General features: G+C 47.6%; 2 protein-coding genes across 10 annotated transcripts in view; one reads left to right on the top strand and one right to left on the bottom strand.

Moving 5' to 3' along the window:
* The window catches only part of FHOD3 (formin homology 2 domain containing 3), a 415,825-nt gene that overhangs the window by 255,659 nt on the left and 135,005 nt on the right, over window positions 1-25,161 (bottom strand). The gene's annotated exons all lie outside the window — the stretch shown is intronic.
* On the top strand, window positions 1,783-12,629 carry LOC308191282 (uncharacterized protein). The gene is made up of 2 exons (XM_080583591.1): window positions 1,783-8,596; window positions 10,179-12,629. The coding sequence occupies exon 2, from the start codon at window positions 10,519-10,521 to the stop codon at window positions 11,290-11,292; it is 774 nt and encodes a 257-aa protein (XP_080439717.1). The 5' UTR covers window positions 1,783-8,596; window positions 10,179-10,518; the 3' UTR covers window positions 11,293-12,629.

Below are 25,161 nucleotides of genomic sequence, written 5' to 3'. Positions count from 1 at the left end.
CTCAGAGGAAACTAAATTCCAAACCTTGACACATCCTACTTCTCCTATCCCAACCGGCTCTGTGGTTTCCACCACGATTTCTCCATTCTCCAGCAAAAACATCAAGCTATTTGGAATCAGATGCAGCTCAGACAGTAATGGAGATCCCAAAACACAACTTTTCTGAGCCATGGACAGACATCATCATCCAAGACTGGGCTTACGCAAAGGGGCATGGTTAAATACAGATGTTATTCCACTGGAGATGCAATGAAAGCTTTGAAGTTTTCCAACTCATTTTAGGAAAACTGCTCCACAGTAAGAATGCTGTCATATGCAGCAGTGACACAGCTGCTCACAAAGCATCCATAACCCGCTCTTTATGCTTTTATGCTTGCACTATAGCCAGCGGGACATAAGGAAGGCATCCATTTTTTTTTCCTCAACAGTGGACTATATCTTCCAAGAAGCGAGACAATAACAGCTATTTTGTTTGTTTGCTTGTTTTCCAGGACACTGCAATCCAAATTCTTGAGCTGGTAGCACGTTTTTGAAGATTCCTGCTTTCTACCTCTAAAGCATTAAAATTGGTATATTTTGTCTTAAAAACACAGGATAAGTCACATCAACAGAAGAGCAATTTCAGAAGGCAATTAGTGAGTCATTTTTTGATGAATATCAGCCTAAGGAAAGATATCAGACTGAAAATCACTTAAAATCATTTCAACACAAGTATTTTAAGACTGCTGAACAACAGAACCCATAGAACATATCTGTACATTGCAACATTTAATATTCTACCATCTGTTCAGCAGCTGCTTATGAAAATGTCTCAAAACTTTCTCATGATTAAAATAATTTCATATTTCCATTGAATAACTGGAGAATATATCCTAAAATAGACACTGTCAGCTTCCACTGTCTTTAGAGAGGGTGAAGGATATACTCAGGAATGAACTTACATGTGTTTTTTTCATGGCAATGCACAGACTGACTCCATGATATTTCTAAAATACACCTTCATCCTTGCTTGAAAAATGTGTTATGTGGCAAAAGCTAACAAAGGATAGCCATGTTTTGGAGGTCAGCTCATGAAATGTTCAAAGAATTCCATGAGCTAGTTCATCACGTTAGAAGGCTTCCAGCTCCATCAGAAATGGAAGATCATTCTTCTCAGCCCTGTGAGACCTGATGTGAAAACAAACCCACCCATGCATTCTTGGGATTGGAGGTTCATCATCCAGAAAGTTTCTGGTATGGTCAGAAATTTTCTATTCATATGAACAGTGATTGCCTTCTTTACAGTAAACATGTACCACAACCTCCCATGGCATCTAAGCCACGCTGTTAACCACAGACATATACAGACATATGATGTGTATTATTATTTGCAGTAACAATCTGTTTGCAATCATAGGCTCTTACTCTGGTTTATCAGTCAACCTCTGTCACACAATGCATATTACCATCAGTGGTTTTGTTTTATTTATTTATTTTGTAGTCTCGTCTTTGTTAACTTCTGTGCTCCAATTTTCTAAGGTTTGGGATTAAAAAGCCCCTCAAACATCCAAAACTATGAAATAATGAAATCAATCTGTAGAAACAAAACTATGCTATTGTGAAATTTCAAGTAATCATCATCTAAGACTCGTGGTCTCATCTTTAAGCTCTCAGGTCCCTGGATGTTCCACAAAATATTTTGGAACAAGTCTTGCATTTTTACCTGCATGCGGTACAACTATCACCTTTTTTTATTAATGTTATCATTTTAAGTAAAAAAAAAAAAAAAAGGAAGAAGAAGAAGAAAGAAGAAGAAGAAGAAAGAAGAAGAAGAAGAAGAAGAAGAAGAAAGAAGACGAAGAAGAAGAAAGAAGAAGAAGAAGAACAAGAACAAGAACAAGAACAAGAATTAGGAAAGGAGAGGGATCTTATCCTGCACCAGTTTAAAACAAGCCATGAATCCAATCCATTCCTGTTCATCCCTGTAATGACTTGTCAATTCACTCATGCAAGCAATGCTCACTGTCCTCTTTTCTACTTTTCCAATTACGTCTGGCAGAAACAGTCTGCTGCTTTGTCACAGTCACCAAGACTTGATTTTTCTGACAACAAAATATGTGTTGACTGAAGTATGGATTTCTGAATGCAAGTCAGCCAAATGATTACAGCTGCTCCCTTTAAAACAATGATAAACCCTCACTTTACCTACATGAAAGCACCCAGGCACCAGCCAGGGAGTCTGTCCACGTTTCATGTCAAGAGGTGAGATGCAACAAAACCTTAAAAGCAACCCTGCAACTACTGGGGCATAGGGGTAGGAAGGTTTGAAAATGGGAAGCGAGGTTGAAAGCGGACCAAGCGTCTCCCCTCAGTTCTTTTACCATGTCCTCCCCTTACTGCTTTAACCTAGAGAGGAGCAAAGGACGGCAGAAAGAAGTCAGTCAGTTTGATTCTGAGCATTCATTCTGCTGTGAACAGACAACCAGCACTTTTACCACCACATGTGCTAAAAATTAAACAAGTGATTCCTTCTGAAATATGTTCTTATTTTGCGTTTAATCACATTTTACACATTCCCACTGTCCTTTTCCATTTCGCAGAGATTGCTTCCCTCAGCTTTTCTAAAGGCATTGCTTTTGGAAGCAGCACAAGACAACCTGGATTCTGCATCGCCTGGCCTGCTGTGCTCTTGCAGTAACTCTGAGAAAACCCCTGAGTCAGCACAATTCCAGAGCTCAGGTTCCTTTGCAAATCACTGGTAGCAAACAGTTTTGCAAGTTTGCAAAGTATTAGAAGGACACGTGCTACAGTCAGGAGTCACTGCTTTCCTACCCCCAAGCAGCAGCTACAAATCACATTAAAAAAAAAAAAAAGAAAAGAGGACAGTGTGAGCTGCTTTCCCAAGGGCACCAGCCTCACCACCACCAGCAGAGAGTGAGCAGAACTTGGCACGGCTTTCCAAATGAGGGCAAATAGGATTTTTCCATCCTGTCACTCAGTATTACAGAGCTAGTAAACAAACATTTTAATTGATATAGCTGGTGTTTCCATCCTTCAAATAACCTCTGTCGACCCATCACTCTAGGCTATATGCTGCTAACTTGGTGACTGCAGAGCTCTACACTGAAACCCTTCCTGATTCTTCTGCAAATTGGAGAAAAGACTTGCACCTGGATTTTAGGCGATGCAGAATGAACACACGTGAAGTATTTTAGTCAACAACCTTTCACAACACACCTTTTTCTCTCTCTCAGAGAGCGTTCCATAAATCAGAAATACTATACCTCTTCTTTAAATCCTGGAAAGCATTCAGCTTCCCTTTTCCATCACAGTTCATTTATCTTGCAAGAAGTTTCTAAGTGCTTGCTACAGAAAAAAAAAAAAGTGTGGAAGGAGAAAAATTTCATTGTAGCTGCTGTTAGCCTCTGGACCCCACTTTCTGCACATGCAGCACCATAGAGAAGCTTGAACTCGGAGCCTTACAGGAGTACCAGCTCAGTGCTAAACACTTCAGCCACCCTTCCCATTGAGCTTCACACCTACAGTTATGCAAGTGCAAACAAGCGCACTGCAAAATTATACTGCTGTTTTGCTCAGGATTTAACAGATCTTCTCCTAAAACTCTTTTCTGAGTTTTATGACAGTCTTCAGAAACATTTGAAACCCTGGCAACAAAAGAATACAAAACCATCTAATAAATGTGCCCGAAAAACAACAACAACAAAAGTCATGCAATTAAGGCTTGTGCAACACTAATATATCTTAAATGTGACAGCGCTGATATTCAAGGAGGACTAGAAACAATGTATTCATTCAACAGATTTCATGTGACTGCTCAGCAGAGCACTGCAATTGCATACATTTGGGCATGATACCCATCAAGGTGGCTGTAGTGTTACATTGGAGAGGACCAACTCTTAATACTGGAAGGAAATGAAAGGAAAGCGATCAGCTGGAAGTTGACTAAATGCTGTGCACCTACTGCTCGGGTGCATCCCTCAGAACCTGAAACACTAGCAACCAAAAAGACGCACACCTGGTTTCTTGAGGATCTCCTACAAAGCAGCCATTTTCAATGAGATACCAGATATGCGTGCATCACTTTTGTTCAATCTATGCCAAACTCGCTCCTTAACTGAATTATACTTTGAAAATAAAATTTAAATTTGAAAATCATTATCATATACTTATGTGACCAAAAACAGAATGCCTGCAACATATCATTTATTACGGCAAAGCACATACTAGATGGATACATTACACTGCAATGTTTCTATAATAACTACTGTTTACTCTATTACAAGGGAGGATAAAAAATATGGATGTGAACACAGCTACAAATTATTTCTCTTTTTCAGAATATTCTCATAACATAGCATCAGCCTACCAGCACTGCCAGACAACATTACTCAACCGTTCCCAATGAACCCACACCGTTTTTTACTCGTTTTGTGTTCTGTTGAGTGAGTCGTTCTTCTCTAAACTGCTAGGGTTCAAATACAGAGGTTTATACACAGGGCTTGTTTTGCATATGGATAACAAGAGAGAACCTTTACACACAAAAGCTGTTTGGTCACTGATTATCTGTAACAAGTTTTTTTAACGTCTTTTTTTTTTTTTCCTTCCTTTAGCAGCAACTTCATTTTGCATCAGCAAGACAGTCTCACCACCCCGTGAATCATAATTCACTCATCACCATGTACAGGCAATCTAACCCTTATCTCACTAGTCAGTACTGGTTCCTCAGTCTAATTTATTACTTGTTCTGTCTGAAATATTTAGACGCTGGTTAGAATGAGGAATTAGTATGGGGAATTTTCACAGATGCACACATTTAATAAGGCCAAGTGACGTGAAGACCATGGACTGGATCCAGTTAATTAGGGTCAACGTGCCAACTTCTGCATCTGTGTGCAAACTCTCAGCACAAGCATTTGCTAGACGAAGAGGGTCCATAACACCTATAAAACACGTTGAATTTCAGAAAGCTCAGGGACACTTCTGAGGCGGAATTCTTTTTTTGCAGCCAGATACGTGAAGGGAGCTGAGTGCTTTCTACCTATCCTAGTTCTAGATAGCCTTTCGTGTAAGCCACACCTTTCAACCTGAGGCAAAACCAAAGCACAAGAACAAGAGAACACGGAGGCAGCAATGCATCCTCCAGAGAGGCAGCATCTGTGGACAGCAGCACGTCCAGTGACTCCGTTTCCAACCCTGGCTTGTTCTGCTCTATGACACTGCTGTCCACCAGATGGATCACATTGATGGGAGGCAGATAGCAGACAAGTCTGAGCCACGGAGCCAGGCTTTGTAATCGCTCATACCCTGTTTTCACCCATTGGCAGGCACTGCACGGGTCTTCACTGAGCTTACAACGTGAAAAAGTACCATCGCCAAAGGGTGAAGTAAGAGTGACTGTACTACTGACAGTTTTTACAAATATCAGAAGACACTGCGGTGCATTTTGCAGCTCTGGGTCTGCTGCTTGGCCCAGGCTTTCACTCACGCTTTGTATGTCAGCACAAGGACAGGGCTGCATCCCTGAGGCCACATCAGGATGGTGAGGCTGTGCTCCAGCCACCCCGGGACACAGCTTGGGCCATCCTCCTTTTGCTGTGCAGGTAGGAGTCAAGACAACCGAAACAAGAACAACCCATCGTGATTACTTGTACCTTTCTGACCGTTGTTTTTAGATCAAAGGCTTTTTTTGTTTGTTTGCTTGTTTCATTTTTTCAGTACATGACAGAGTGGACAGGTCTGGCAGGACTCTAGAGCCTACTACAAAAAGAGCTTGGAAGAAGATGAATGCATAAGCTCAATGTGAATAAGATGACTTACAGTTTTGCAGACTGATTCTTCTCACAGGGTTTTGGTAGTGACAAAAGCCACCTGGAACAAACTGAGTTCAATTCAAAATTATTGCAGGAACAACCCTAAGAAGGAACTACCTTTTCTAGAGGGCATGAAGAAGGAATAATAAAAAAAAAGTTTAATGCAATACAACATGGGAACAAAAACTATTTTGCTTAGGAGAGGTGAGCTGTACTTAAAATGTGCAAAAATTTACTTTTTTTCTGAATTTGGACGTGCGGTGGGGTGGAAGTGTCTTCTTTCCAATTCAGCTAAGCTGAAGTTGCACAAGATTTTATCTCATAATGGTAGAAAATTAATCCTATGAGATTTTACCTTTCAGTAGATAATTCTAATGATAGCAGCAACTTGGAAAAAAAAAAGAAAACTTCATAAAAACATGTCAAGAGATTTAGTTGCATCTTAAATGTGATCTCTGATTAATCTATGTATCTAAATTACCAAAATAAGACCAAAATAACTCAGGTAGGATTATTCAACAATGATAATTGCATGAACTATCATTCATACCTAAATGGCAAAAAAGTCTTCCAGTATGCAACGCTGCAAAATCAGCTGTATGTTCCCTGCTGTTTTTCAGTTGTTATAGGGGTTACTATGCTACTGACTATATATTATCATTAGGCTTTGGCAAGAGCAGGCATTGTATCATATTATAGTATATCGATACACTACACAGTATACTATACTATAGCACACTTTTGAAACTCCAACCCTTTTAAAAGACTCCTCTCACTATCATCCTCAAAGTTTTTAAGTCAGAACAATCAAAACATTTATTAAAACACACAAATGTAACAGAGGAAAAGGCTGAACTTCTACATTAAGAAAATGACTGGAAAAACAAACAAACAAACAAACAAACAAAAAACAAACAAAAAAAAAAACAAAAAGAAAAACAGAAAAATCAAAGAAACAAAGAGCACGTGTGGTTCATCACTCCATTCACTCCCACTGAGGTGGACAAGGATTGCATGTCAGCAGCTGAACACGACACTAGGACTAGGAAAAACCACTGGCAAAGTGTGGAGGGAAAAAAAAAAAAAAAACAACAAAAAAAAACCAGCATAGAACAGAAAGAAGATTAATAGCTTCTCCAAAAAAACACTAAGCTACAGAACCACATGTCAGTTCCAGAAAAGATAAGCAGCCATTCCTTTTTACTTACAACCAAAGTATAGTCTAAGATTTCAATCTAGCATATAGCTGCGAAAGAGCCATATAAGGCAACAAAGCAGAACATGAACAAAAAGGCGCCGCTAAATACATTTCTAAACATTTCATAAACAAAAGGCTATTCAAGAAAACGGACTACTCTGTGTTTCGAGAGGCCCTCATCAAGATACCATAAATAAATAAGACTCGATTTTGAAAACTTGCTTTACTTTTGCAATTCCAACACTAGAATTCCACACAAATCCATGGTGCCTTAAGAAAGAAGACATGCAGGCTGAATTCCCTTCGATTTTATAGCTTTGGCTTCTGCAGACAATGAAGTACTCACTTGCTAATTCAGCTGCTGTTGCCTTAATTGATTTCTTGTTTTCTCAAGAAGTCCAAACTCTGACTTGCTAACAATAATAATTGTTACCCCAAAAGGAAAGCAGCATTGATTAAAACACTTCTCGGGGAAGGCCACTGTCCCCTAAAATGAGAAATGGTGAAGGCAGCATTTTATGAATGTTAACCCACGTCCACGGGTACCCAGTCCAATACTTGTAGGTTTGAATAGACCAGATTCACTCAATTACACTTCCATGCCTCTCTAAAGTAACAACAATGATTCTCTCTTTACCATTATTCTGGTCTGGCAAAACTTATATTCATTTATGCAGGTTTATTGCATACCTGAATTCCTTCCATCATTTGCTTAAAATATAAATCAAAACAAAACGTTCTGGCCAGCATGCAAAAAAAGTAATAATAAAAGTAACTTGGAATAACAAAGCTTGATTAAAAACACAAACAGTGCTAAGAACACTAAAATCAGAGACAGCAATAGGAGACTGTCATTTTCCCTCCTGTCTGAAGGTGAAGCAGAGATTTTTCTTGTAGACCAAAACCTGAGAACACCAGCCTTTAAATCAATTTTCACACACTCTTCAAAACACAGTATGTGAGCGTACTTAATAAATGTGATTTTAGTGACTATTTCATCTTTTAACGCCTGCTGCAACTTGAATCTGGGGTATGTATTTATCCTGAAGCAGTAAAGGAGAGCACATTAATGCCTCATACAATGTAAGGAATGCTGCTGTCTGCATAGTTTACGTTTGAATGGGGACACTAACTCCTACCTGGAAAACACAGATCGCAGAGCTCACACCTTGCCACATATATAAATGTTTGACCCTGATACCTGCTGAAACCTAAGAAAGAACCAGTGCAGTCAACGATGGCCAGATTTTCAAGTGTTCAGCATGGAGTGCTTCACCCCGACTCTACATGGCTCCTTTAAGAACCGGGCTATTTACCCAGTGCTTGAAGCAGTGCTGCGAAATCAGCTCTAAGAGCTAGTGTTGCAATGAGACAACTTCTCAACAACCTAGGACCACCGGGGGATCAGGCCCAGTCAGCATGGGTTCATGAAAGGCAAGCCCTGACTCATCTCCTTCTATGACTGGGTGAGCTGCCTGGTGGATGAGGGAAAGGCTGTCGATGTAGTTTACCTAGACTTCAGCAAGGCCTTTGACATGGTCTCCCACAGTATTCTCCTGGAGAAGCTGGCAGCCCATGGCTTGGACAGGTACACTCTTTGCCGGGTTAAAAATGGACAGTTGGGCCTAGAGAGTAGTGGAGAATGGATTGAAATCAAGCTGGCAACAGGTCGCAAGTGGTGTTCCCCAGGGGCTGGTGTTGGAGCCCATCCTTTTTAATATGTTTATTGATGACTTGGATGAGGGAATTGAGTGCACCCTCAGTAAGTCTGCAGACGACACCAAGCTGGGGTTGTGTTGATCTGCTGGAGGGTAGAAAGGCCCTGCAGAGGGACCTGGACAGAATGGGTTGATGGGCAGAGGCCGATGGGATGAGGTTCAACACGGCTAAGGGCTGGGTCCTGCACTTTGGCAACAACAACCTCATGGAGCGCTACAGGCTTAAGGGACATTGGCTCAAAAGCTATGCAGACGAAAAGGATCTTGGGGTGCTGATTGATGCTCACCTGAACATGAGCCAGCAGTGTGCCCAGGTGATCAAAAAGGCCAATGGCATCCCCTCTTGTATCAAGCATAGTGTAGCCAGCAGAACCAGGGAGGTGATCGTACCCCTGTACTCTGCTCTGGTGAGGCTCCACCTCTAGTATGCTGTTCAGCTTTGGGCTCCTCAGTACAAGAAGGACATCGAGGCCCTAGAACATGTTCAGAGAAGGGCTACGAAGCTGGTAAAAGGCCTGGAGCACAACTCCTATGAGGAGCAGCTGAGGGAGAGGGGGGTTTTTTAGTCTGGAGAAGAAGAGGCTCAGGGGAGACCTTATTACTCTCTACAATTACCTGAAAGGAAGTTGTGGGGAGCTGGGGGTCGGGCTCTTCTCACAGATAACTAGCAACAGGGCTAGAGGGAATGGCCTCAAGTCGTGCCAGGGGAGGTTTATGTTGGAAAATCACCATCCATGGGGGTGTTTAAGGAAAGGTTGGCTGTGATACTTAGTGACATGTTTTAGTCGGTCATATTGATGATAGGGGCACGGTTGGAACAGATGATCTTGAAGGTCTTTTCCAACATTAATGATTCTATGATTCTATGCTTCAATGGTAACAACTGAACTATCAGCCTGAAAAACGCTTATTAGCGAGCATTCTGTGAACAAATGAAATTCTTGTCACCGGTTTGCAAAATGCTCTTAATGTCTTTTGCTGGGACAGAGTTAATTTTCTTCACTTGAGGAACACAAAACACTGTGTTTTGGATTTCGGGTGACAGTATTGCTGATCCCACCCCGATAGTTTAGTTGTGGCAGAGCAGTGCATACCCAGAGCCAAGGGCTTTTTGGCTTCTCGTGCTGCCCTGCCAGCGAGGAGGCTGGGGGTGCAGCAGGAGCTGGGAGGGGACAGAGCCCGCACAGGTGACCCAGACTGGCCAAAGGGATATTCCGGACCATACGGCATCGTGCTGAGCAATAAATATGGGGGGAGTTGGCCGGGGAGGTGGGGCCGCTGCTTGGGGTCTGGCTGGGCGTCGGTCAGCAGGAGGTGAACAATTGCATTGGGCATCACTTGCTTTGTACTTTTTTTCTTTTTATTATGAGTTTTATTATTCTCCCTTCCTTTCCTGTCCTATTAAACTGTCTTTATCTCAACCCTTGAGTTTTTATCTTCTTTTTTTCCCAGTTCTCTCCCCTATCCCACTGTGGGGGGTGGAGGGCAGTGCAGTGAGTGAACAGCTCTGTGGGGTTTAACTGCCTGCCCGCTTCCACCACGACGCCTTCCGAACCAGTGCCTGCTTCTGGAGTTCCTGATTAGCGTACTACCAACGTGTCTCTCAGCAGGGCACAATTCTTTGCCTTTCAACTTCTCTTGCAACTTTCCCCTCCTCTGGGCCAGCGCAACAGAGGGCGACTGTTGGAGGCCCCCAAGGTCCTTAGGGCCCGGAGGGGGGACGCCCTCAGGCTGAAGCTCCTTGCCATGGCAACACGGCCACGTTTGGCTACACGTGTGGGCCACCGTCACAATGGCCATCACAGCGGCCTGCTTATGTCACAGCAGCCACCACCACCGCGCCTTTCCTTCTGGACCCTATAAATACAGGAGCCTCGCAGCCAGCCCACCACTTGCGAGGCTTCGAGGCTTTCAAGCGCAAAGGATGCTCGGAAGCAAGAGGAGCCAGAGCAGGAAGAGGGGTGGCTGCCCATCATTGAGTGAGGCAATGAGGAGACTGGTGGTGTGCTCAGGCCCAAGGAGGAGGCTGCGTCATAAGAAGAAAAAACAGAATAGGAGGAGGAAGATCAGCTCTCTCACAAGAGCGATGGCCAGCGTTCATGTCAACAGCGGAACGCAGAGCGCGGCTGTGAAGCCAGCAGGGAGCAGTGCGAGGCCCCAGAATCAAACAAATCAGACCGGGCCGACGAATGTCTGTTCTGGCAAGACCGCAATAGCCAGCGTCCCTGTGACCAGCGGAATGCAGAGCACGCCTCTGAAGCCAGCAGCGACCAACGCGAGGCCCTGGCATGTCTTTTGGACAAAGAATGCTGTGGGACCATGGCCCGCCAATCGTCCTGCCAACAACCAGGGACACAGGCATGTCCATCTGCCAGCCAACAGGGAGGAGCCCATGGATGTGGATCCACCACGAGATGATCAAGAACCCATGGAGGTGGATCCACCACAAGATGCGGAAGAAACCATGGAAGTGGATCCACCGCTGAGAGAACAAGCATGGAGCTACCCTGGCATGTCTTTGGCGTCCACCGTCAGAGCCCGGCAAGAGCAACACAGGAGTGCCTGAACAGCTCCCTACGCGCGGCGTAGCCTCCGTGCCCACCACTAACTTGGGCAGAACCACCAGACTGGATGTCTTGCAGGCTTGCCTGTAAGACATTGTGTAAATAAATAGTTCTGATAATTGTTGAGGCTTGTGTGAGCTCTTCTTTCCCATCCCCCGTGCCACTTGAAGAAGTGGCATCTCTTCTTCATGGAGCCCTAAGGGAGAGGGGAGGAGGGGACCTGGCTGCTGTACTGGTGTCACAGGAGGAGTCCCTCAGAGGACCACCATGGGCTTGGGGAGGGGGGATGCTGGGAGGTGTCTCAGTCTGGGGATGAGAAGCCCAAACAGTGGGTGCTTGAAGATGCAGCCAGAGCCCCTGTAGCAGTGCCCAAAGCATAGCAGCAGGCTGAGCAAAGAAGTGAGAGGGGCAGCAGTTCCTCTGGAGAAGCAAAAGGCTTCAGGTCTGCCAGGAAGGGAGTGCTGAGGTTCAGCGTTGAGGTCCCTTTGAGATGCTTCATGAGGAGCTCTTCCCAAGACGGGGCAATAAACAAGGAAACAAGAACACCACCACCACCATCATCTGATAAAGTGCTCTCCTCTCCTATTTGGCACCTTGGGGACTGCGTGCAGGCTCGTCTCCCCTTCTGATTGTGGAAGTCCTGCTGTGTCATCTTCCAGCCCTCATAAAGAAGTGGCATCGTGTCCTGGTTTCGGCTGGGATAGAGGTAATTTTCTTCACACTGGCTAGTGTGGAGCTGTGTTTTGGATTTGGGGTGACAGTATTGCTGATCCCACCCCGATGGTTTAGTTGTGGCAGAGCAGCGCATACCCAGAGCCAAGGGCTTTTTGGCTTCTCGTGCTGCCCTGACAGCGAGGAGGCTGGGGGTGCAGCAGGAGCTGGGAGGGGACAGAGCCCGCACAGGTGACCCAGACTGGCCAAAATGATATTCCAGACCATACGGCATCGTGCTTAGCAATAAATATGGGGGGAGTTGGCCGGGGAGGTGGGGCCGCTGCTTGGGGTCTGGCTGGGCGTCGGTCAGCAGGAGGTGAACCATTGCATTGGGCATCACTTGCTTTGTATTTTTTTTTTCATTGTTAATATTACTCTCCCTTCCTTTTCTGTCCTGTTAAACTGTCTGTATCTCAACCCACAAAAGTTTACTTTTTTTACTCTCTCCCATCCCAGTGTTGGAGCTGGGTGGCAATGGACTGAGTGAACAGCTACTCAGTGCTTAGCTGCCTGCCCAGTTCTACCCCAACACTGCTTTTTGCTTCCCAAGACTGGGCACAAAGAGTTGTTTTAATGAGAGTTCTGGCCAAGTTTGTTAAAAGCATTACGTTAGTTTAATATTGCTGGTCACAGTGTTGATTTATTTTCTTTAGGCGCTGTTGTGTGTGTTTTCAGAGTGGTGTGATAGAATCCTTAGTTGCTGTCCATGTTCCCTGTCATGCTGTTGATCGCTTCTGTGGGCTGGTTAACAGTTATCATTTTACCGTACTGTGTAACACTGGCCTACGATATGATAGAATGACCAGTCGTGAGACTAATGCGGTGTTTGTATTCCACCTTGCTGTCATCTCCGTACTTCAGGAACCATCTTTCAGACACCATTAATAACTACACTGCCTACCTTTTGTCCTCAGGGAGCCAATCTATAGGGGTGATAAGGGGGGGGGACACTGTCCCCCTTTCCTTCACCTTTCCCTTCTCCTTCATGTTCCTCTTTCACGCTTGCCACAATAGCCCTGGAGAATTTTGAACATCCTTTGGATGTTCAAACCTGCGTTTTCCTGTTGCTATGTTTCATGAATGTGTTTCAGGTTTCATTTATAGTTAAACACCTGTTTAAGAAAACTACCCATGTATCTGCCCCAAGGCAGGATAGTTATGAGTAGCACGGTGTGACGGAGGATATGGGCAAGTACCTGGGACAGTGGGCACCTCCAATATTTTGGAACTTCGCCCCTGGGTAAGTGCAAAATCCTGGAAAAAAATAAAAATATTAAAATATATATATATATGCCGTGACCTTTGCAATTCCAGAGAGACATGAATCACTACTGGGGCCTGGCCCATGCCTGCCAAGCCCTGTTTACCACCCTATTCAGCATCCTCAAGGGGAAGAGAAGGCTTCTGGATCCAACAACAAAATGACAGGCACTGTGGCCACTCCTGCAACAGACCCTGAAGCCACTCCAACCCCTGTGATGGGCCCCACGGCTACGCCAGCCCCCGCAGCAGGCACTGCAGCAGGGCCCGAGAACCAACCCGTGTTGCTGTCAGTCACCCCTGCATGCAAGACTGAACGATGGATGCAAAAGTTAGCTCATTTAGTAGGGGAAAAATCTCCTATTAAGAAGGGGAAGGAGGAAGAAGAAGAAGAGGCAGGCTACTCTAAATGAGGGCCACTGTGGGAACAGGAGGAGGAAGAGGAATATATCATAAAAGTGGCAATAACCAACCCATCCCTACCCCTGGGTGAGCTGCGAGAAATGCAAAAAGATTTAGCTGTCATCCACGCAAGCTCATTATCACCTGGCTGCTCCAAGGCTGGAATAATGGGGACAATAGCCTGGAATTAGAGCGCAAGGAAGGCAAGCAGTTGGGATCCCTTTCTAGGTAAGGGGGCATTGACAAAGCAATTGGAACAGGGGTACAAGTCTTCACCCTCTGGAGGTGACTCCGGTCAGGCGTGAAGGAAAGGTATCCCTCCCAGGAAGATGTTGTATGTCACCCAGGCAAGTGAACCTCCACGGAGAGGGATATCCAGTACCTGGGGGAATTAGCTGTGCTGGAGGTGATTTATGATGACATAGACAACAAACGAATATCCAGAGATCCAGATGAAGTCAAGTGCATGCGACCCAAGTTGCGGGAGTTTGTATGGAGTGCACCGTCATCATATGCCAACTCATCGGCAGCAATGACACGGAAAGACGGAGAGGAACATGTGGGGGATGAATTGGCTGGCCAACTTCAGCAATACAATCAGTCTCTCTTCCTTTTCATGGGCCTGCATCTTGGCTGTGGAGAAACTTTCCCAAGAGGTCTACAAACTCAAAGAAAGTGCTACAGAGACACTGTCCCGGGAGTTCAGACAATTCAAAAAGGATACGTCCTACACTTTCCACCTGTATGAACCTCAGCTTTTAGGAGTAAGCATCCCTCTGCTCAAGAAAGGGGATGTAGTGGGTACACACCACGTGCCACCCCGCGGTTCTACACAGTAATGAATCCTATGACTAGGACCAGAGTAATCCTGTCTCCAGCCAGGTGGAGGAAAGGGACAATCGGGTTTATTGGACAGTGTGGATTCGATGACCTGGCACATCAGACCCATAGGAATATAAGGTTCTAGTGGACAGCAGTGCACACTGTACCCTAATGCCATCAAGTTATTAACGGGCAGAACCCATCTGCATTTCTGGAGTGGATCCCAACAGGGGATATACAGGGGGATCCCAACAGCTAACTTTATTGGAGGCTGAAGTGAGTCTAACTGGCAACGAGTGGCAAAAGCATCCCATTGTGACTGGCCCCGAGGCTCCGTACGTCCTTGGCGTAGACTACCTCAGGAGAGGGTACTTCAAGGCCCCAGAAGGGTACCGGTGGGCTTTCGGCATAGCCGCCTTAAGTACAGAGAAGATTAAGTGGCTGTCTACCTTGCCCAGCCGCTTGGAGTACCCCTCTGTTGTGGGGTTGCTGAGGGTCAAAGAACAGCAGGTTCCAGTCGCTACCACAACAGTGCACCGGCGGCAATATCGCACCCACCGAGACTCCCTGATTCCCACCTGTAAGCAATTGCAAAAACAATTGCATTGGGCATCACTTGCTTTGTACTTTTTTTCTTTTTATTATGAGTTTTATTATTCTCCCTTCCTTTCCTGTCCTATTAAACTGTCTTTATCTCAACCCTTGAGTTTTTATCTTCTTTTTTTCCCAGTTCTCTCCCCTATCCCACTGTGGGGGGTGGAGGGCAGTGCAGTGAGTGAACAGCTCTGTGGGGTTTAGCTGCCTGCCCGCTTCCACCACGACGCCTTCCGAACCAGTGCCTGCTTCTGGAGTTCCTGATTAGCGTACTACCAACGTGTCTCTCAGCAGGGCACAATTCTTTGCCTTTCAACTTCTCTTGCAACTTTCCCCTCCTCTGGGCCAGCGCAACAGAGGGCGACTGTTGGAGGCCCCCAAGGTCCTTAGGGTCCGGAGGGGGGACGCCCTCAGGCTGAAGCTCCTTGCCATGGCAACACGGCCACGTTTGGCTACACGTGTGGGCCACCGTCACAATGGCCATCACAGCGGCCTGCTTATGTCACAGCAGCCACCACCACCGCGCCTTTCCTTCTGGGCCCTATAAATACAGGAGCCTCGCAGCCAGCCCACCACTTGCGAGGCTTCGAGGCTTTCAAGCGCAAAGGATGCTCGGAAGCAAGAGGAGCCAGAGCAGGAAGAGGGGTGGCTGCCCATCATTGAGTGAGGCAATGAGGAGACTGGTGGTGTGCTCAGGCCCAAGGAGGAGGCTGCGTCATAAGAAGAAAAAACAGAATAGGAGGAGGAAGATCAGCTCTCTCACAAGAGCGATGGCCAGCGTTCATGTCAACAGCGGAACGCAGAGCGCGGCTGTGAAGCCAGCAGGGAGCAGTGCGAGGCCCCAGAATCAAACAAATCAGACCGGGCCGACGAATGTCTGTTCTGGCAAGACCGCAATAGCCAGCGTCCCTGTGACCAGCGGAATGCAGAGCACGCCTCTGAAGCCAGCAGCGACCAACGCGAGGCCCTGGCATGTCTTTTGGACAAAGAATGCTGTGGGACCATGGCCCGCCAATCGTCCTGCCAACAACCAGGGACACAGGCATGTCCATCTGCCAGCCAACAGGGAGGAGCCCATGGATGTGGATCCACCACGAGATGATCAAGAACCCATGGAGGTGGATCCACCACAAGATGCGGAAGAAACCATGGAAGTGGATCCACCGCTGAGAGAACAAGCATGGAGCTACCCTGGCATGTCTTTGGCGTCCACCGTCAGAGCCCGGCAAGAGCAACACAGGAGTGCCTGAACAGCTCCCTACGCGCGGCGTAGCCTCCGTGCCCACCACTAACTTGGGCAGAACCACCAGACTGGATGTCTTGCAGGCTTGCCTGTAAGACATTGTGTAAATAAATAGTTCTGATAATTGTTGAGGCTTGTGTGAGCTCTTCTTTCCCATCCCCCGTGCCACTTGAAGAAGTGGCATCTCTTCTTCATGGAGCCCTAAGGGAGAGGGGAGGAGGGGACCTGGCTGCTGTACTGGTGTCACAGGAGGAGTCCCTCAGAGGACCACCATGGGCTTGGGGAGGGGGGATGCTGGGAGGTGTCTCAGTCTGGGGATGAGAAGCCCAAACAGTGGGTGCTTGAAGATGCAGCCAGAGCCCCTGTAGCAGTGCCCAAAGCATAGCAGCAGGCTGAGCAAAGAAGTGAGAGGGGCAGCAGTTCCTCTGGAGAAGCAAAAGGCTTCAGGTCTGCCAGGAAGGGAGTGCTGAGGTTCAGCGTTGAGGTCCCTTTGAGATGCTTCATGAGGAGCTCTTCCCAAGACGGGGCAATAAACAAGGAAACAAGAACACCACCACCACCATCATCTGATAAAGTGCTCTCCTCTCCTATTTGGCACCTTGGGGACTGCGTGCAGGCTCGTCTCCCCTTCTGATTGTGGAAGTCCTGCTGTGTCATCTTCCAGCCCTCATAAAGAAGTGGCATCGTGTCCTGGTTTCGGCTGGGATAGAGGTAATTTTCTTCACACTGGCTAGTGTGGAGCTGTGTTTTGGATTTGGGGTGACAGTATTGCTGATCCCACCCCGATGGTTTAGTTGTGGCAGAGCAGCGCATACCCAGAGCCAAGGGCTTTTTGGCTTCTCGTGCTGCCCTGACAGCGAGGAGGCTGGGGGTGCAGCAGGAGCTGGGAGGGGACAGAGCCCGCACAGGTGACCCAGACTGGCCAAAATGATATTCCAGACCATACGGCATCGTGCTTAGCAATAAATATGGGGGGAGTTGGCCGGGGAGGTGGGGCCGCTGCTTGGGGTCTGGCTGGGCGTCGGTCAGCAGGAGGTGAACCATTGCATTGGGCATCACTTGCTTTGTATTTTTTTTTTCATTGTTAATATTACTCTCCCTTCCTTTTCTGTCCTGTTAAACTGTCTGTATCTCAACCCACAAAAGTTTACTTTTTTTACTCTCTCCCATCCCAGTGTTGGAGCTGGGTGGCAATGGACTGAGTGAACAGCTACTCAGTGCTTAGCTGCCTGCCCAGTTCTACCCCAACACTGCTTTTTGCTTCCCAAGACTGGGCACAAAGAGTTGTTTTAATGAGAGTTCTGGCCAAGTTTGTTAAAAGCATTACGTTAGTTTAATATTGCTGGTCACAGTGTTGATTTATTTTCTTTAGGCGCTGTTGTGTGTGTTTTCAGAGTGGTGTGATAGAATCCTTAGTTGCTGTCCATGTTCCCTGTCATGCTGTTGATCGCTTCTGTGGGCTGGTTAACAGTTATCATTTTACCGTACTGTGTAACACTGGCCTACGATATGATAGAATGACCAGTCGTGAGACTAATGCGGTGTTTGTATTCCACCTTGCTGTCATCTCCGTACTTCAGGAACCATCTTTCAGACACCATTAATAACTACACTGCCTACCTTTTGTCCTCAGGGAGCCAATCTATAGGGGTGATAAGGGGGGGGGACACTGTCCCCCTTTCCTTCACCTTTCCCTTCTCCTTCATGTTCCTCTTTCACGCTTGCCACAATAGCCCTGGAGAATTTTGAACATCCTTTGGATGTTCAAACCTGCGTTTTCCTGTTGCTATGTTTCATGAATGTGTTTCAGGTTTCATTTATAGTTAAACACCTGTTTAAGAAAACTACCCATGTATCTGCCCCAAGGCAGGATAGTTATGAGTAGCACGGTGTGACGGAGGATATGGGCAAGTACCTGGGACAGTGGGCACCTCCAATATTTTGGAACTTCGCCCCTGGGTAAGTGCAAAATCCTGGAAAAAAATAAAAATATTAAAATATATATATATATGCCGTGACCTTTGCAATTCCAGAGAGACATGAATCACTACTGGGGCCTGGCCCATGCCTGCCAAGCCCTGTTTACCACCCTATTCAGCATCCTCAAGGGGAAGAGAAGGCTTCTGGATCCAACAACAAAATGACAGGCACTGTGGCCACTCCTGCAACAGACCCTGAAGCCACTCCAACCCCTGTGATGGGCCCCACGGCTACGCCAGCCCCCGCAGCAGGCACTGCAGCAGGGCCCGAGAACCAACCCGTGTTGCTGTCAGTCACCCCTGCATGCAAGACTGAACGATGGATGCAAAAGTTAGCTCATTTAGTAGGGGAAAAATCTCCTATTAAGAAGGGGAAGGAGGAAGAAGAAGAAGAGGCAGGCTACTCTAAATGAGGGCCACTGTGGGAACAGGAGGAGGAAGAGGAATATATCATAAAAGTGGCAATAACCAACCCATCCCTACCCCTGGGTGAGCTGCGAGAAATGCAAAAAGATTTAGCTGTCATCCACGCAAGCTCATTATCACCTGGCTGCTCCAAGGCTGGAATAATGGGGACAATAGCCTGGAATTAGAGCGCAAGGAAGGCAAGCAGTTGGGATCCCTTTCTAGGTAAGGGGGCATTGACAAAGCAATTGGAACAGGGGTACAAGTCTTCACCCTCTGGAGGTGACTCCGGTCAGGCGTGAAGGAAAGGTATCCCTCCCAGGAAGATGTTGTATGTCACCCAGGCAAGTGAACCTCCACGGAGAGGGATATCCAGTACCTGGGGGAATTAGCTGTGCTGGAGGTGATTTATGATGACATAGACAACAAACGAATATCCAGAGATCCAGATGAAGTCAAGTGCATGCGACCCAAGTTGCGGGAGTTTGTATGGAGTGCACCGTCATCATATGCCAACTCATCGGCAGCAATGACACGGAAAGACGGAGAGGAACATGTGGGGGATGAATTGGCTGGCCAACTTCAGCAATACAATCAGTCTCTCTTCCTTTTCATGGGCCTGCATCTTGGCTGTGGAGAAACTTTCCCAAGAGGTCTACAAACTCAAAGAAAGTGCTACAGAGACACTGTCCCGGGAGTTCAGACAATTCAAAAAGGATACGTCCTACACTTTCCACCTGTATGAACCTCAGCTTTTAGGAGTAAGCATCCCTCTGCTCAAGAAAGGGGATGTAGTGGGTACACACCACGTGCCACCCCGCGGTTCTACACAGTAATGAATCCTATGACTAGGACCAGAGTAATCCTGTCTCCAGCCAGGTGGAGGAAAGGGACAATCGGGTTTATTGGACAGTGTGGATTCGATGACCTGGCACATCAGACCCATAGGAATATAAGGTTCTAGTGGACAGCAGTGCACACTGTACCCTAATGCCATCAAGTTATTAACGGGCAGAACCCATCTGCATTTCTGGAGTGGATCCCAACAGGGGATATACAGGGGGATCCCAACAGCTAACTTTATTGGAGGCTGAAGTGAGTCTAACTGGCAACGAGTGGCAAAAGCATCCCATTGTGACTGGCCCCGAGGCTCCGTACGTCCTTGGCGTAGACTACCTCAGGAGAGGGTACTTCAAGGCCCCAGAAGGGTACCGGTGGGCTTTCGGCATAGCCGCCTTAAGTACAGAGAAGATTAAGTGGCTGTCTACCTTGCCCAGCCGCTTGGAGTACCCCTCTGTTGTGGGGTTGCTGAGGGTCAAAGAACAGCAGGTTCCAGTCGCTACCACAACAGTGCACCGGCGGCAATATCGCACCCACCGAGACTCCCTGATTCCCACCTGTAAGCAATTGCAAAAACAATTGCATTGGGCATCACTTGCTTTGTACTTTTTTTCTTTTTATTATGAGTTTTATTATTCTCCCTTCCTTTCCTGTCCTATTAAACTGTCTTTATCTCAACCCTTGAGTTTTTATCTTCTTTTTTTCCCAGTTCTCTCCCCTATCCCACTGTGGGGGGTGGAGGGCAGTGCAGTGAGTGAACAGCTCTGTGGGGTTTAGCTGCCTGCCCGCTTCCACCACGACGCCTTCCGAACCAGTGCCTGCTTCTGGAGTTCCTGATTAGCGTACTACCAACGTGTCTCTCAGCAGGGCACAATTCTTTGCCTTTCAACTTCTCTTGCAACTTTCCCCTCCTCTGGGCCAGCGCAACAGAGGGCGACTGTTGGAGGCCCCCAAGGTCCTTAGGGTCCGGAGGGGGGACGCCCTCAGGCTGAAGCTCCTTGCCATGGCAACACGGCCACGTTTGGCTACACGTGTGGGCCACCGTCACAATGGCCATCACAGCGGCCTGCTTATGTCACAGCAGCCACCACCACCGCGCCTTTCCTTCTGGACCCTATAAATACAGGAGCCTCGCAGCCAGCCCACCACTTGCGAGGCTTCGAGGCTTTCAAGCGCAAAGGATGCTCGGAAGCAAGAGGAGCCAGAGCAGGAAGAGGGGTGGCTGCCCATCATTGAGTGAGGCAATGAGGAGACTGGTGGTGTGCTCAGGCCCAAGGAGGAGGCTGCGTCATAAGAAGAAAAAACAGAATAGGAGGAGGAAGATCAGCTCTCTCACAAGAGCGATGGCCAGCGTTCATGTCAACAGCGGAACGCAGAGCGCGGCTGTGAAGCCAGCAGGGAGCAGTGCGAGGCCCCAGAATCAAACAAATCAGACCGGGCCGACGAATGTCTGTTCTGGCAAGACCGCAATAGCCAGCGTCCCTGTGACCAGCGGAATGCAGAGCACGCCTCTGAAGCCAGCAGCGACCAACGCGAGGCCCTGGCATGTCTTTTGGACAAAGAATGCTGTGGGACCATGGCCCGCCAATCGTCCTGCCAACAACCAGGGACACAGGCATGTCCATCTGCCAGCCAACAGGGAGGAGCCCATGGATGTGGATCCACCACGAGATGATCAAGAACCCATGGAGGTGGATCCACCACAAGATGCGGAAGAAACCATGGAAGTGGATCCACCGCTGAGAGAACAAGCATGGAGCTACCCTGGCATGTCTTTGGCGTCCACCGTCAGAGCCCGGCAAGAGCAACACAGGAGTGCCTGAACAGCTCCCTACGCGCGGCGTAGCCTCCGTGCCCACCACTAACTTGGGCAGAACCACCAGACTGGATGTCTTGCAGGCTTGCCTGTAAGACATTGTGTAAATAAATAGTTCTGATAATTGTTGAGGCTTGTGTGAGCTCTTCTTTCCCATCCCCCGTGCCACTTGAAGAAGTGGCATCTCTTCTTCATGGAGCCCTAAGGGAGAGGGGAGGGGGGGACCTGGCTGCTGTACTGGTGTCACAGGAGGAGTCCCTCAGAGGACCACCATGGGCTTGGGGAGGGGGGATGCTGGGAGGTGTCTCAGTCTGGGGATGAGAAGCCCAAACAGTGGGTGCTTGAAGATGCAGCCAGAGCCCCTGTAGCAGTGCCCAAAGCATAGCAGCAGGCTGAGCAAAGGAGTGAGAGGGGCAGCAGTTCCTCTGGAGAAGCAAAAGGCTTCAGGTCTGCCAGGAAGGGAGTGCTGAGGTTCAGCGTTGAGGTCCCTTTGAGATGCTTCATGAGGAGCTCTTCCCAAGACGGGGCAATAAACAAGGAAACAAGAACACCACCACCACCATCATCTGATAAAGTGCTCTCCTCTCCTATTTGGCACCTTGGGGACTGCGTGCAGGCTCGTCTCCCCTTCTGATTGTGGAAGTCCTGCTGTGTCATCTTCCAGCCCTCATAAAGAAGTGGCATCGTGTCCTGGTTTCGGCTGGGATAGAGGTAATTTTCTTCACACTGGCTAGTGTGGAGCTGTGTTTTGGATTTGGGGTGACAGTATTGCTGATCCCACCCCGATGGTTTAGTTGTGGCAGAGCAGCGCATACCCAGAGCCAAGGGCTTTTTGGCTTCTCGTGCTGCCCTGACAGCGAGGAGGCTGGGGGTGCAGCAGGAGCTGGGAGGGGACAGAGCCCGCACAGGTGACCCAGACTGGCCAAAATGATATTCCAGACCATACGGCATCGTGCTTAGCAATAAATATGGGGGGAGTTGGCCGGGGAGGTGGGGCCGCTGCTTGGGGTCTGGCTGGGCGTCGGTCAGCAGGAGGTGAACCATTGCATTGGGCATCACTTGCTTTGTATTTTTTTTTTCATTGTTAATATTACTCTCCCTTCCTTTTCTGTCCTGTTAAACTGTCTGTATCTCAACCCACAAAAGTTTACTTTTTTTACTCTCTCCCATCCCAGTGTTGGAGCTGGGTGGCAATGGACTGAGTGAACAGCTACTCAGTGCTTAGCTGCCTGCCCAGTTCTACCCCAACACTGCTTTTTGCTTCCCAAGACTGGGCACAAAGAGTTGTTTTAATGAGAGTTCTGGCCAAGTTTGTTAAAAGCATTACGTTAGTTTAATATTGCTGGTCACAGTGTTGATTTATTTTCTTTAGGCGCTGTTGTGTGTGTTTTCAGAGTGGTGTGATAGAATCCTTAGTTGCTGTCCATGTTCCCTGTCATGCTGTTGATCGCTTCTGTGGGCTGGTTAACAGTTATCATTTTCCTGTACTGTGTAACACTGGCCTACGATATGATAGAATGACCAGTCGTGAGACTAATGCGGTGTTTGTATTCCACCTTGCTGTCATCTCCGTACTTCAGGAACCATCTTTCAGACACCATTAATAACTACACTGCCTACCTTTTGTCCTCAGGGAGCCAATCTATAGGGGTGATAAGGGGGGGGGACACTGTCCCCCTTTCCTTCACCTTTCCCTTCTCCTTCATGTTCCTCTTTCACGCTTGCCACAATAGCCCTGGAGAATTTTGAACATCCTTTGGATGTTCAAACCTGCATTTTCCTGTTGCTATGTTTCATGAATGTGTTTCAGGTTTCATTTATAGTTAAACACCTGTTTAAGAAAACTACCCATATATCTGCCCCAAGGCAGGATAGTTATGAGTAGCACGGTGTGACGGAGGATATGGGCAAGTACCTGGGACAGTGGGCACCTCCAATATTTTGGAACTTCGCCCCTGGGTAAGTGCAAAATCCTGGAAAAAAATAAAAATATTAAAATATATATATATATGCCGTGACCTTTGCAATTCCAGAGAGACATGAATCACTACTGGGGCCTGGCCCATGCCTGCCAAGCCCTGTTTACCACCCTATTCAGCATCCTCAAGGGGAAGAGAAGGCTTCTGGATCCAACAACAAAATGACAGGCACTGTGGCCACTCCTGCAACAGACCCTGAAGCCACTCCAACCCCTGTGATGGGCCCCACGGCTACGCCAGCCCCCGCAGCAGGCACTGCAGCAGGGCCCGAGAACCAACCCGTGTTGCTGTCAGTCACCCCTGCATGCAAGACTGAACGATGGATGCAAAAGTTAGCTCATTTAGTAGGGGAAAAATCTCCTATTAAGAAGGGGAAGGAGGAAGAAGAAGAAGAGGCAGGCTACTCTAAATGAGGGCCACTGTGGGAACAGGAGGAGGAAGAGGAATATATCATAAAAGTGGCAATAACCAACCCATCCCTACCCCTGGGTGAGCTGCGAGAAATGCAAAAAGATTTAGCTGTCATCCACGCAAGCTCATTATCACCTGGCTGCTCCAAGGCTGGAATAATGGGGACAATAGCCTGGAATTAGAGCGCAAGGAAGGCAAGCAGTTGGGATCCCTTTCTAGGTAAGGGGGCATTGACAAAGCAATTGGAACAGGGGTACAAGTCTTCACCCTCTGGAGGTGACTCCGGTCAGGCGTGAAGGAAAGGTATCCCTCCCAGGAAGATGTTGTATGTCACCCAGGCAAGTGAACCTCCACGGAGAGGGATATCCAGTACCTGGGGGAATTAGCTGTGCTGGAGGTGATTTATGATGACATAGACAACAAACGAATATCCAGAGATCCAGATGAAGTCAAGTGCATGCGACCCAAGTTGCGGGAGTTTGTATGGAGTGCACCGTCATCATATGCCAACTCATCGGCAGCAATGACACGGAAAGACGGAGAGGAACATGTGGGGGATGAATTGGCTGGCCAACTTCAGCAATACAATCAGTCTCTCTTCCTTTTCATGGGCCTGCATCTTGGCTGTGGAGAAACTTTCCCAAGAGGTCTACAAACTCAAAGAAAGTGCTACAGAGACACTGTCCCGGGAGTTCAGACAATTCAAAAAGGATACGTCCTACACTTTCCACCTGTATGAACCTCAGCTTTTAGGAGTAAGCATCCCTCTGCTCAAGAAAGGGGATGTAGTGGGTACACACCACGTGCCACCCCGCGGTTCTACACAGTAATGAATCCTATGACTAGGACCAGAGTAATCCTGTCTCCAGCCAGGTGGAGGAAAGGGACAATCGGGTTTATTGGACAGTGTGGATTCGATGACCTGGCACATCAGACCCATAGGAATATAAGGTTCTAGTGGACAGCAGTGCACACTGTACCCTAATGCCATCAAGTTATTAACGGGCAGAACCCATCTGCATTTCTGGAGTGGATCCCAACAGGGGATATACAGGGGGATCCCAACAGCTAACTTTATTGGAGGCTGAAGTGAGTCTAACTGGCAACGAGTGGCAAAAGCATCCCATTGTGACTGGCCCCGAGGCTCCGTACGTCCTTGGCGTAGACTACCTCAGGAGAGGGTACTTCAAGGCCCCAAAAGGGTACCGGTGGGCTTTCGGCATAGCCGCCTTAAGTACAGAGAAGATTAAGTGGCTGTCTACCTTGCCCAGCCGCTTGGAGTACCCCTCTGTTGTGGGGTTGCTGAGGGTCAAAGAACAGCAGGTTCCAGTCGCTACCACAACAGTGCACCGGCGGCAATATCGCACCCACCGAGACTCCCTGATTCCCACCTGTAAGCAATTGCA

This window comes from Anser brachyrhynchus, assembly GCF_964034855.1.
Source record: "Anser brachyrhynchus genome assembly, chromosome: 2".
Taxonomy (NCBI): domain Eukaryota; kingdom Metazoa; phylum Chordata; class Aves; order Anseriformes; family Anatidae; genus Anser; species Anser brachyrhynchus.
The sequence above is the reverse complement of the archived record's forward strand: the minus strand, read 5'-3'. Positions and strand labels throughout refer to the sequence as shown.